The sequence below is a fragment of the Aythya fuligula genome, chromosome 2 (assembly GCF_009819795.1).
Source record: "Aythya fuligula isolate bAytFul2 chromosome 2, bAytFul2.pri, whole genome shotgun sequence".
NCBI lineage: Eukaryota > Metazoa > Chordata > Aves > Anseriformes > Anatidae > Aythya > Aythya fuligula.
In genome coordinates, this window is record NC_045560.1 from 42,753,479 (window position 1) to 42,767,141 (window position 13,663).

Here is a 13,663-nt window from a genome sequence, read left to right on the forward strand (position 1 = left end):
GAATGGAGTCTACAGAAAAATGTGAAGTAGTAATTCAACATTTTAATGGCAAATATCTGAAAACCCCACCTGGTCTACCAGGTAAGTGTAGCCATCGTTATGATATTTAAAATTTACCGAAGAGTTTAGAATACAGAAATGCTGGAGTGTGTGTTGAGAGGGACTCACATCACTGGTTGCTGAGAGGGCATACGGTTTGCCTGGTTGAAGCCAATCATTTTAGACCCATAACAATTTCTTCTCTGCCCAAGTTTGTATTATTCAAACATTTATGTCTGACGGTTGTAAATTTAAGTACACATAAAAATCATATTGTCTTGCTGTTTCTCCCTTTTTTAATGTGCATATTGTGTGTGACTTTTTCCAATTTGAGCAAAGAACACACAGGTAAATGCCAGTGCTTTTCTAACAGCCTAGGAATATAACTAGACCAGCAACTGGTCTATATAATAGGTTATAAAATGGCCAGAATTTCACGTTGTTGTAGCTTTCTGTTCTTTACAGTTATTAGTATCAACAGCAGCAGCTTTTAATACTAACTGAGGATATTTCAAATATGAAGTGATTTTATACCATTTGTACTTGCAATGGCTTAATGAAACCCTGACATTTTCTGATGATATCCATCAAATATGTGTGGTATGTCCCTGCCATGTCAAAAACACAGTCCTAGCCTGTATCTTGTTTTTGAAATCTTCAGCTGTCATGTTTATGGTCATCAGCTGTGCAAAGTTTAGTGATCAGGTGCCTGAATCTTACGGCGTGACAGGACCTCCCTGAGGCCACAGATCTGTGAAGACTTCTCCCTCAAATTGTTTAAAGAGCTACTTGGAGTTCCTAGCATTAAATGAGCATAAAATCGTTGCACGAACTATGTCCTAAGTAATTCTCTACTTTTTTTTTTTTTTTTTTTAATTTTCATTATACTATTTCCTTTTTTGGTTACTTTCATTAAATTCCTTCTTATTCCTTGTCTGGTTCTTTATGCAGAAGATGCACTAAATTCTCTAATTAAAAGAGAGCCATCTGCACAACTACTGTGTACAGTAATTTTATGCTGCAATGTACATATAAATTTTAGTCAAATCACCTTCATGAAAGAGTATAAAACTTTTAGTGCAAGCTGGAAGACTCAATTTTATGGCCCTCTTTTTCAAAAGAAGTCACTGACAGATTTTCTTAATACCAGCTAATGTATGTTATTTGTGTGAAGTGCAACAGACTCAGGCTGCATAGAACAAAGAGTAAAGCAGCACAGGTGGAGGAGACCTTAAACCGTTGGCATGCTTTTTCTGTGTGCATACATTAGGTCACAACAGTAATCTGTTTAATATCATAGCAACACCCAATGGAAAGAGTGTGAATAGCAAGGATTTGGGAAGAGCAGCTTCATCATTAGAATCCTGCATGCTCCATGGTCACATTCCCAGTTGTGTTAGAGAGGACAGATACTGTGAGCCAGAAATAAAGCAGAATATTTTTACAGTGCCAGAAACAAAAAGAACTACATGATAAAGAGTGAAAGCTAGAAGTTGAAAGCAATTATTTTATTTTATTTTACTTTATTATGTTTTATTTTTACTTTTTTTTTAAATGATCTTTCAGTCAGGAATATGCTGGGTGTTCAACAAAAGTGATGTAGGACATCAAAATAGGAGTCTTGATAAGACAGAGTACTTATTCACATTCCAAGAGATACAGTGAAATTTGATTTTAATGGTTATAAGTTTCTCTGATATGTTTTTCTCTTGATTGCTGTGCTCACACGGTATTTAGTTGCAAGGATGACCTGGGAAGTGACTATTTTAAGTGTTCATTTACCTGAGTGCCATTTAGATGCAGGTAAAGTATAATGCAGCATGGGGCAAACCAGTAACTGAGCTCACTCAACTGTGCACTAGGTATCTATCCCATTTCGTCCTCAGTTTTTGGAGGACAGATTTTGTAGCTCCAAACACAGAAAATTACAAATTGTCATAGTGTATTTGATCCACATAAAAGATAATATTTGCACCTCGTTATTAGATTAAGGCACTCTTCAGATCTATATTTAAAAGATTTCTCATATTAATTTACCTTCTTCTTCAGAAGCCAGAGAATGAACATGATCACTTGAGTAGCTGGGTCGATTGAATTGATACTGGCCACTCATATTATTTACCTTTGACCACTGCAAAAAGCAGTCAGTTCTATTTTCTTCTTCTTAATGTAGTTTCCCATAGAGCTTCTGTTTAGTTTATACTTCTGTGTTATGCACCTGTATTCAAACATTTCAGCAAAGGATAGAAGCATCTTGCTTTATCCCCCTCCTGGCAGTTGCTTATCTTCCAGCATGGAGAAGGAAAGAGAATTGAGTCTCCTGGAAAATCACACTCAGAGTCTGAAAATTATCCTCCCAGCATCTCAATAATTGGCATAGAAAGAAAATCATCTTTAGTTATTGCCATGACCTCTTTATGGATTTCGGTTAAAAAATGAGGAACCAGAGAACATTAGTAGAAGTATGCAATGCAATCTGTTATTAACCTCTACTGCTCAAGACATGATCTTACAGTGAGAGAAAACTAATCAATCCTTTTAGGGTTAAATTGAATTGATTGTGGATATTCAGATGGATTTCTTTCAGGCCTACCACTGAAATGCAAGGGTCTTAATTTTTTGTCCACATACCTCACCTAAGCTCTCACATTTTGGTTAAGGCTTGCTATCTCGTAACAGGTTGGATGAGGCCCATAAGAAAAGAAATCGACCTGGCTGCAGGCCGTTTGTTTTACCCTGCTCCCTGAGGCAGTGAGGTTATGGAGCAGACAAACTGTTTTGGCAGCTAGCTTCCATCCCCGCTGCCTTTCCCAGTTGTGTTCCCTGAGATGTGATGCTGGTGAGACAGTGGGATATATATGTGTGTGTGCATTTACTGTAGGGTAAAATGTTTGTATGTCATGGGGTGGTTGTGCCTGGTTGTCAAGTCACAATCAAAAAAGGACTGGAGTAACCTTCATGTGATGCTGAGCAGCCTGTCAGAAAGACTGGGCACCACAGCAGCTCTGCCTTTCACAATGAAAAACCTATGGACCTGTATTATATCCTCTTACAGGTCTATGTTAGACATTTGTTTTGAATACCAAGTACTTTCTCAACTACTGTTTCCTTCCAACTAAATGTAAATTTATTGGTTGGTTGGTTTGTTTGCTTGCTTTTTTACTCTCCAGAGGAGAGTAACTGTTACGTACGTGAGCATTTGAGCAGAGCCAGGAGTCACACATCTGTGCTGGCCTTGACTAACAATATATCAGGAAAGAGTAAAACCGTGTTGCTTCTGCAAGAAAAGGAGGACACACAGGGCACTCTGAGGGCTCTGTATTCTGTCCCTGCACAAGACAAAATGGTATCATTCCTTGTTGACTTTCTAACTTCAGCTACCGTCTGTTGTCTGTTTTGTATGGCAAAAACTGTAGAGCTGAGCAGTTGCAGATCCAGGCTGCTCTGCTTCAAGACAGTGACAGTGCAAGGGTTATTTTCTGGCACTCTAAACGGTTTGCTAATCAGATGTGCAATGTCTAGGTAAACTGAGCAGTATTACATCCGTATTAGTGAATTATTCTCACTAAGGGTGCTTCTCTGTTCAACTGCTTGGCTTCACTCCATTCGGAAGGGAATTGCTCCACTGTCCTGCTTGCTCAACTAATAGGCATTTCATGATGTTCAGTCTTAGATATATAGCGCAAGCTAATTGGTTGTCCCATAAATAATTAGTTAATATCTTTCCATTACTCCCAGACAGAGAAAGAGCATTTGTCTTGAGAAATCTGCAAAACATCAGTACTCAGCAGATTCCATGTGAAATTCATAAATAGTCTGAGTAGCTTTGGTTGATTATATATCTTTTTTTCTGTTTGTTCTTTCTTTTTTTCTTTATTAGCAGAGCTTCTCTGAGGTAAATTGACCAGGGCCTACTAGGCCTCTTTTTTTTTTTTTTTTTTAATAGAGAGTAGAGCCCCACTTGAAACTAATTGTTTAGGCCCTTTATTGCCCCTCTGAAAGAGAAGTCAGCAGATGAATACATCAGACTATAGCACTCTACATCTTAATCAAGATGTGAAGAACACTATTAATGATGAAGGTAGCTTGCCCTTGGCCTTCCAATGCTGCATCTCTTTTTGTTGGTGAATAGGGGGACTTTGATATGAAATCTTGCTAATCTATCATATTTTTCAATGACTGAATTGAAGTAAAAATGCCTATTTTTTCATCAGTAACAACCTAATTTCTCTTTGTATGGGCAAGCATTGAGTACAGATTTCTCATAGTTTTTGAACTGTTCAGCTCCCACTATACCTGGATGTCTTAAAAAAAAAAAAAACAAAAAAACAAAACAAAAAAAAAAAACTCTTTTTGAATAAATTCAACAGCTTAACAAGTTCTTACTTTCCTCTCTGGAATTTCACAGGAACATGCATCAGTTGTGGTAATTATCCTCTGCTGATACATCCATTATGCTCCCTCACAGCATTTTCTAGTAATTATAGTACTTCCTAAATTTCATTTGCTTTGTAAATACTTTTGATTGTCAGAGGCCATTTGGCCAATTCCTATCTCAGCAAAAATTTCAAGGAAGTGAGACACATGAATACAGTGTATACTCAAGAATATTCCTCTTTCAGAGTGGCTCTGTGTGGCTTTTACTACTACTTTTTCTGCTAGGTTATAAATACGTGATAAACAGAAAGAGGTGGGAAGTGTTATGTATTTTTGTGTAGGTTGTATATTTTCGTGGAGGTTAAGTACCCTACTGGTAACAAGTGACTGTGGCATTATGGGACTATTACTAGAGCAGCAACTCTTAAATAGAAAGAAATTATTTTCAACAATACAGATGTATTTGCAAATACCTCAGGTAGCAAGATCCTTCTGTAAATAAATATCATTATTGGTCATGCATTTTTTTCTTCAGTAGGGCCAAAGCACTACATTGCTGTGGACTTGTTTCACCAGAAGGAACAGGTATTTTCTACCTCTCTCATTAGTTTCAGTATTTCTCTAGGGTCATCTCCTGGATTCTCTAAAGTCAAAGAGTAAATTCAAATGTTTAATCTTTGCCTCAGAGAGGCAGACTTAGAACATGGAGTTACATATTTAAGAGCAATGTGTTTTCTAGGAGATCATGACCAAGAGTAAATACTAGAACTAAAAAATAATCCAGTTGAGGGTTAATTGTGCAATGGATAAAAGCAAAATTTTAAGCTATTTGTCTTCTTATTGGGTGAACAACTGATATATTGTTTGTCATTATTGACGCTGTAATTTTTTTTTTTGAATGAATGAACTTAAAAAGTGTTATTTGATAACTTCTTAGCCCTTTTGTCTTAATTTGCTTCTTTAACTTTTTGGTCATTTACGTCTCTTGATTTATATGAATAACCACTGAAAAACTATTCTAAAACTGTTTTACTGGGGACTTTTCATCACTTTATCAAGGTAAGTAATGCATTACCATAAATATCCGTGTCTTTCTATCTCTCTGTGCATATATTGATATGTATTTGACATTTTAGACGTGACAGAACAAGAGACAAAGGTAGAAACTAGATACTGGTTTATAGTTAGCTTAAAACAACTGTGTGCTACAGAGAACTTTGAATAAACTGCATTCTGCTGAGTTTCATACTGGTAATACTCTGTGGAGCTGGTTTAAAAAGAGGATTATCTACATTGTTATCCTCAGAAAAGATCTATGTTCAGAAAAATAAAATTTATTTCCCTCATTTGTATCTTCATTTCCTTTAACATATATGATATTAATGTTATCTGGATCCGTTACATTATCTACCTTCTAAGAATTCAGTTTTGTAAATATTTTCATTGTTATCTGCTGAGTTCAGTAAATAAATCCTTCCCTACTGTATCAGAAATATGATCCTTGTAAAGACTTCTGTAAAATAACTGTTAAACAAATTTTCTGTTTCTTTATCCTGTCTCCAATTCCTGGCTGTCATTTTTTATGGAATTGCTGTTATCTTTCACTTTCTCTGCTCTGTAAGTGCACGTGCTCAGCTCATTGTTAGCTGAAATCTCTTTTACATCTCAAACCCTATAAACATCCTTTTGATTTCTGTCAGTTGATAATAAATAAACAGTCTTCATCTGTGACTGTTTAAGTCTTTAATAACTTCTGTTATTGTCCTCTCCGAGTCCTGGTGATGACCACAAGATCACTGTAACTCATTCTGCTTTTCAACCCAGGTGCTCCCCATGTCCTCAGCGGTGTGCAGGCAGCAGTCCCCAGCTCAGGTTTCTATGGGAAACTGCTCGGTGCAGAATGGGCTCTGTGGACCCCTTGCCCAAGTTGTGTTGAATGTTAGGAGGTGCCCTGTGGCATATGGAGAACAGTGTGATTCTGGGGAAATACAGTTTGATTGCTCAGACGTTGTATAAGAGTTAAAATCACATAGACTTTGTAGGAGATGGTCATAAAGATGGACTTTCTCCCAGGAAACTATAGGATGGGTGCAGAATTAGTAGAAAACAGAAAACCATCTGTTTAGACAGCGCTTCCCTAGTTAGGTCTCTGTGGCTTTGTCCTGTGGCTTGTGCAGGTATGTGTGGTATGGCCAGCCTCACCAGTGCTTCATTTTTTGTTCTCCCATTTAGAGCTGTGACTGTCATGCAATGCCAGCAGAGGCTCTTGGCCTTGCCCTCTCTCTAGAGCTCAGCCAAGTAGGGCTTGTCCTTAATCCCATTTGAATTGACTCTTCAGCCATAGATGTGCAATATTTTATGACTTCAACTGAAATTGAGTGTTTCTTGAACCATCTCCTTCATTTCAAAGACAGAATTTAAAAGTCAGTGAATAGTTGTGTTGCTTCATGCCACATTCTTGAGAATTTCAAATGTGAAGTATGCCATTTCTGATCACTGAACAACAGAGGTTTTTCCATCTTTAGCTCCTTTAATTTTTTTTTCATTTTCCCAGAGTTATGTTTAAATAACCAGTTGTTTTTTGCTGAGCTGACATTCAGGTAAATGGTTCTGGTTTAATATCACTTATTTCCATGTCTTGCTGCAAAGATCCATTCAAATCTCTTAAATTTCTTATAATTTGAAGATTTTGTATTCTTTAAAGACAAAGGGATACTGTTTAGGAAAAAAAAAAAAAAAGAAAAAAATCACCTATCTGCTCAGTACTACATCTTAGTTCAATTTAGCTCAAGCATGACTCCCTTTGGTTAGCATGATACAGAATTAGATGTCTACCCAACAACCACCTGAATAGCAGGTAAGCACTTATTTCTTGGATGAACATGAGTCGGTTTAATTTGTATTTTGGACATTAGGAGGTGTGCATCAGTGCCAAATCACATAGTTTGTATTCTTCAGGGAATTTGTGTGAGAAAAGACTTAGTGCCAACTTTGTCTAGGGCTTGATTTTCCAGAAATATGTAAAGATGTTGTTGATGGGGAAGGTCTCAGAAAATCTGACATGGTACATTTTTGTTGTTTTTTGTGTGTTTTATTTATGCTGGTACTTGTCTGTAAGTTCTGAGGAAAAGAACCATATGGTTTAGTATTTTAAATAACCTTAGTATGAAATGTTGACTTTTGTAATCTGGCTGTATAATTAATGAGAAATCCTTTCTTTTTTATTATTATAATAATAGCAATAACAATAACAACAATAATAATAATAATTTATAAAATCATTACTATTATTTTGTAACTGGACGTGGCAAAAAATGTGTAAGATCAGTTTGTCTGTGGTATTGCAGAAATTCAGGTTGTGATGTACAAAACAGCATTACTGCAGTTTGGATTAAGATCTTTGGGTTGTTTTGTAAGACTGAAGTTAGAGAACAATATGGTATATAAATGAGAAAAAATCATTCCTTTTTTTTTTCTGTCACAGTATCACTTGTCATATCTTTCCTAATATTTCCAGAAGTCTGCAACATAAATGGAGAGTTGCATTCTCTTGTTATTTGTAATATCTAGTGGTAATGAACTGTGTCACAGTTTATCTGAAGTCATTTTAATATATACATTTTTCTTTTTACCTCAAAGTGAGTTTTTGCTTTGAAGAGTGACTATGTAAATCTTCTAATTCAGCAAATCTGTTCCATTTATATGCAAAGACAGATGTATCTGCTGATGAACAAAGCAGACCCTTCTATATGTTACTGCTGTGGAACCAACGCAGCTGAGAGCAGGTGCACTGAGTTCTGTCATGCTCATACGTCAGCAGCAGAAATGCCGACAAGTTTCTGGTCCAGAGACAGTGCTGTTCCTTGGATGCTCTTGTGAAATCCAAGACCAGACAGACGAGTTGTGCAGGTGTTAGAGCAGGTGAAATTTATGAGCCAGAAAGATTCACAGCTTGAATTTCAGATTGTTTAGGTCTAAAGGGCTGGCAATTTAAAACAAGGCAAAACAAACAAATAAAAACATGCAAATCAGAGCATGAAACAATGTGGAACATTGTAAAGTCATTTGTACATGATTCAGATTTCAGGGAGGAATTCTGCATTTGCATCAACTCTGGCCAGCAGCAGCACAACTCCTCCTGTTTCTTCCCGTTGGCATAACTCCTCCTGCTTTTTCCCCTCCTGCATTACTTTATTAGTCCCTTCAGGATACTTTAAATGATGGAATACATCTGCTTTGCAGGCCCTCCTGCTGCAGTATAGCATTGTCACACCTGAGCCAACTAGTTTAAAACTCGTTTAAAAAGCTAACTTGAGCAGGGCATCAATCTAGCTGAGCACAGACTAACCTCTTGAGCTAATGGTGTGTTATGCTCAATAATATCTAGCAAGTGGTTTAAATGTTCTTTTTATTTATTTATTTATTACCAAGGGGAATGATTTCCCTTTATAGAAAAATTTCTTTCTTTCCTCCTCCTCCTCCCTTCACTCACGCTTTTCCAATAGCTTTCACTTCACATTAAACGTTTTGAAATTTAAAGTATGGAGAAGTTTCAGTCAAGGTTTCAGCCTGAGCCTTTGCTGTGTAAATTCCAGCTAAACTGAAGCTCAACAGTATACAAGTAGAAACACTCTGCATCCTGCATCCTTCAAAACATAAGCCTTTCCTTTGCTGCCAGAGGAGCATTGATAACTGGCTTCTACCCTGAGAGCATGAAGGGGCATGACATCTGTGAAGTAGTGTGTAAAAAGCTTTCCCTTTTTGATTCATTTAGACAAAATAAGATGAGCAGTATCACAACAGTAGTTTCCATATGTTTTGAATACCAGGAGCCTCTTGCATAGTTGAAGACCATCTCTCCCTTTTTCCCTCCTAAAATAGTACTGCACAACAGAGAAAACCAATTCATCATAAAAGCACTGGGAAAGCAGGAGTCTAACATTTTATTGGATTTTTTTTTTGTCCCAACAACAATGTCATTATGATGGTCAGCAGTCTTTAGCAGCTGAACAAGCCCCATTTCTTGGCTATTTCTGTTAGTCTTTCTTGTTTGAATGGCAGTGTTTGATCACAACATCATAGAAAGGCCTTTCCCAGGTTCAATCAGAGGAACTTGAAAGAGGGGCGAAAGAGCCTTCATTTTACTATGACTGCTTTAGTGTCTATGATGTGCCTGCAATTTACCTTCTACAACGTAGGAAACTTCAAGAGGGAGGGGAAAGGTGCTGGTTGACTGATTCTACATTTATCCTTTTTCTTAAAGCTCATTAAAACAGCATTTTGTATGTACCATTTCCACCACCACTCCATATATAATCCCTTGATTATGTATAGTATTTCCAGAATTGCTACTATTCAGCAAATTAAAAAGAAACCAACAAATGAGAGAGGAGGGAGGAAAAGAGTAATTTAATTTTACTATTGCATTGATACTGTATGAGAAAATACTTTCCAAGCCAAATTTTGCCAGCTTTATTCCTTGTAAGACTTTTCTCTTAAAAATAACAGGAATTCCCCCCCACCCCAACTATTAGCAGAAAATATTGCAGTTTTTGTGCGTGGCTCTTTACTTACGCTATTACCTTACTGAATACAGTCAGCCTCTTCTGCAATTAATTTACTGATTACACTGAATTGACTGATTCTGAGTCTTAATTTTTCACTGGCTTTTTTCTTTTTTCTTTCTCTCTTTATGTAAATATCTAAACTTTGTAATTGAACATAAAGTTTTATAGTTCATAACAGTTATTCGTAAAGTTTTAAAGAATGTTTTGTATCTATTCAAGTTAAGAAAATGTGACCCAGCAGCCTACTGTCTGTCCTTGTCCAAATTACCACCTCCAAGCTCACCCAGTATAGAAGCACCATGAGTGTCTGCTTTCCAGTGTGCTCTCCCTCAGGCAATTCTCCATCAACTGAGTTTTACATTACAGTGTAATGAAAGCCCCAGCATTTGGGATTTTCAAAAGAACCCTGCTAGCATAGGAGTAAATATATTGTGAGAGTCTGTCTTTCACTGATGCAGGAGTTGATGTCATTGGTTATTCTCACCTCCAATTTATCTTATTTCAGACTAGCCCTGAGGGCTGGTGGCTCTGATATAAACCAGGGAAAATTGGGTTGGATTCTGTAACAGCAGAGATTATTCTCCCTACATGTGAGAGGCAGCACCAATAAACTTCCCAATTCCTTAGGTTCCAACAGGTGTTGTGTGATGGATGCAGGTTTAGTCTAGGCAGCTTTTTCTTTTCCATATAAGTGCTATCTATGTTTCAGCATACCACATATAATGAACATAAAGAATAGTCATTAGGTATCCTAAATGCACTTTTTGTGAGATATTGGTGGAGATATTTATATAAGGACATATTTTGCCTGCCCATAATTTCAACCAAATATTGACCTTTTGTATATCTTGTGACCTAGGTGACTGGTTTCAGTATAGTGTTACAGCCATTTCACCCAAACGGGGATTTAGATTCAGTGCTACAAAAATAGAAAATGTAGATGGGACAGTAACAGTTCAAGATGGAAATTTTTGAAGATGCTGGAGCGTGTCTGAAGTTCAATTTCAAAGGTTTATTTTGTTTTATTTTCCTCAAGATGTTGCTCATTTACCAATTCGCTTGCTGGTTTTGGCAAAACAAAATAAATAAATAAATAATGTTCATCACCCTTAAAAATGAGTGCAACAGGAGGACTGACTCTGAATTCTCCTGTCCTTAGTATTTTGCATGGTCTTTGGTTCCAGAAAAGTCCTTCTGAATGTGAGAGCAGTGATGGACAGGAGGCATGTTTAGTAAGTGGGCTCCATGCTACTCCTCCAGTATCTGTTCCTAATCTAACACCATGGACATTGTTAAAGTTATTTGAGTGAGAGGTACCTCAGTCCCATTAAACTGCACGGGTACTTAGGTTTTGAATTTTTTTAGGCATAGTTGAAACTATCGACTATTAAAGTTAACATTACCAACTGTATGAAAATGAATACATTGAGCCAGACTGTCAGACCTGGGAAATAAAACTCTTTCTTTATCCCATAAAAACAATTTGGAAGCTGAAAGCTTCTATTTGTCACACAAGAAAGATCAGCTCTCAGGATGAGGAAAAAGATCCACCCTTCCTTTAAATTGAGCATTTGAAAAAGATGCTAAATATATTGATTTTGATAGTGGGTTTTGTTCAGCAGATGTTTGTCTCCTAGGAAGTACATGAGGACCACCAACGTACTTCAAACAGACCCCCAAAACAGAGCAGTCACCACATAATGGTTTTCAGCCACCGCTGGCAGAGCTGAATCAATGGCTAATTTGGTGTCTCATTACCGTTTCTCATGCATCGGGTCCTGTACCTAGCAGCGAACATGAAAACCTTTTCTGCCTGGTTGCTGCACATCTCCTAATAAAACCCACAAACTTAATTATCTTTATTGTCATGTTTTTAACGTTCTGCAGAAGAGGTGATACAGGTAAAGACAAGCAGCAACTGCTGTGCAAAATGTCGTCATCTAGCCCTTTTTCTAGGGACACAATGAATCCTCAGCAGTTCAGTCTCAATCTGAAGACTCTAAGGGAGCCCTGAGGAAGCACTGTGAAAGGCTTTAGCCAGTATGAGCACATTTACTAAAATTAAAAGTGGCTGTCAGAACTTACACACTGCAGTCAAGAAATCAGAATAACTCAGTTATCCCACACTGCTGACAGATTTCAGCTATGGGTCCATCAACGTTTTACGTACACCATCCAAGGCAGATGTGACAGAGAAAGACTAACATCAGGTTTAACCTGCACAAGCAGCTACTGGAAAAACAGCTGACTGCATCTCGCTTTCCTTGTTGCTGAGCATCTTAGAGAGAGTATCTTGGTTACAAAAATGGTTGTTTCTTGCTCTTCCCAGCTCCCGGCAGGTTTGGTGCAGTGTGTCTTCCCCGCAGCTAGCGTTGCCTTGCTGTCACCACCTCTTTTATGCCAACATTTCAAAAATTTCCTCCACGGGTTTTGAGCAGCCTCAGCTGCACTGAACATCTTGTAAATACAGTCCTGCATCTGCATGTCCTGTGCCTGCAGCACTAGATCAGACACCGTCTGCAGCTTGTCATTTACCCACTCCCAAAGGAAGGGTTTGCCTGCTGATGGCACGGACTCCTCCACACTGGGCTCGACTGGGTGCTGGTGGCTTGGACCTAGAGAGGATCTTTTGCTGTCTCTTTCCCAGTGCAGTCAGAATTGCTTAATGTTTTATGCTGTGACAGATTAGACAGGAGAAACCTTCTGTTGTCTGATAACCTCTTTTGATAACAAGTTAGTATCATTGGAGCTAAATCTGTATGACAGCTACTCATCTTGCGTTGTCTGTTTTGCTTGGGCTTTTTGAGCTCTGATACATGTGAAAGATGTTGACTGGATGTTCCTTGATATGCCTTGCATTGTTGATTTCTGTAGATTTAGATACAGGCTACCTGGGAAGATTTAAGTTCTGGTCCCACCTGTCATGCCAGGATTGTTGACAGTCCTATTTTTCATCCACGCTGATTTTCATATGATTATGTGTATTATATGTATAACTCTTTTTTTTCCTGAAAAGTCATCAATGACCTTGGTTCAGAAAGATTTTTCAGCACATTCTTAAATTCCCCTTCCTAAATTTTTAAGAACATGCTTGATTTTTGTCCTGGACAGCAGTGTGAGCCTTGCTTTCAAAGAGCAGCTATGTGAAAGAGCAGAACATCTGCTGAGGTTTTAAAGAATGGCTTTGAATCTTTCTCTTAAAGACAAATAAAAGTTCATCATTCTGGATAGATCAAAATCAATTTATCTCACTTGTCTGAACAAGCTAAAAACTCCTCTGAATCACCAAATTTATAGTGGTATATCAATGTCCAGTTGCATTAAAAGCAGTTCTGTTCTTTTTATACTTTGATTACTTTGGACTTTTTGTTGTTGCTGCTGGTGATGGCGGTGGGGGTTTTGTTCAATATTCTTATCTATTTCCATTTCCTTTAGTGTCTCTAGTACTTGAGCATCTCACAAATGAATTAACTCACACGGCAATATAATAAGTAGTCTTTGGCCATTCTTTACAATAGGGACAGTGAGGCCAAAGATGGGAACATTTGCTTGGTATCAAATGGCAAGTTTGGAGTACTAAAAATAATAAAAATAATTAGTGCATAGCTCTTCTGTATATTTTTACACTAGCAGATCTCAAAGAAGTCTGATTTTTAATCCTATATCTTAGTTCAAGCTCA

At 37.5% G+C, this 13,663-nt stretch overlaps 1 protein-coding gene across 9 annotated transcripts in view; it reads left to right on the forward strand.

The window, feature by feature from the left end:
* Positions 1-13,663, forward strand: part of RBMS3 (RNA binding motif single stranded interacting protein 3) — a 694,738-nt gene that overhangs the window by 556,979 nt on the left and 124,096 nt on the right. For all 9 annotated transcript variants that reach the window (XM_032183106.1, XM_032183102.1, XM_032183101.1 and 6 more), the window contains one exon: positions 2-81. In XM_032183106.1, coding sequence (XP_032038997.1) covers positions 2-81 — 80 coding nt within the window. The remainder of the gene's footprint in view (position 1; positions 82-13,663) is intronic.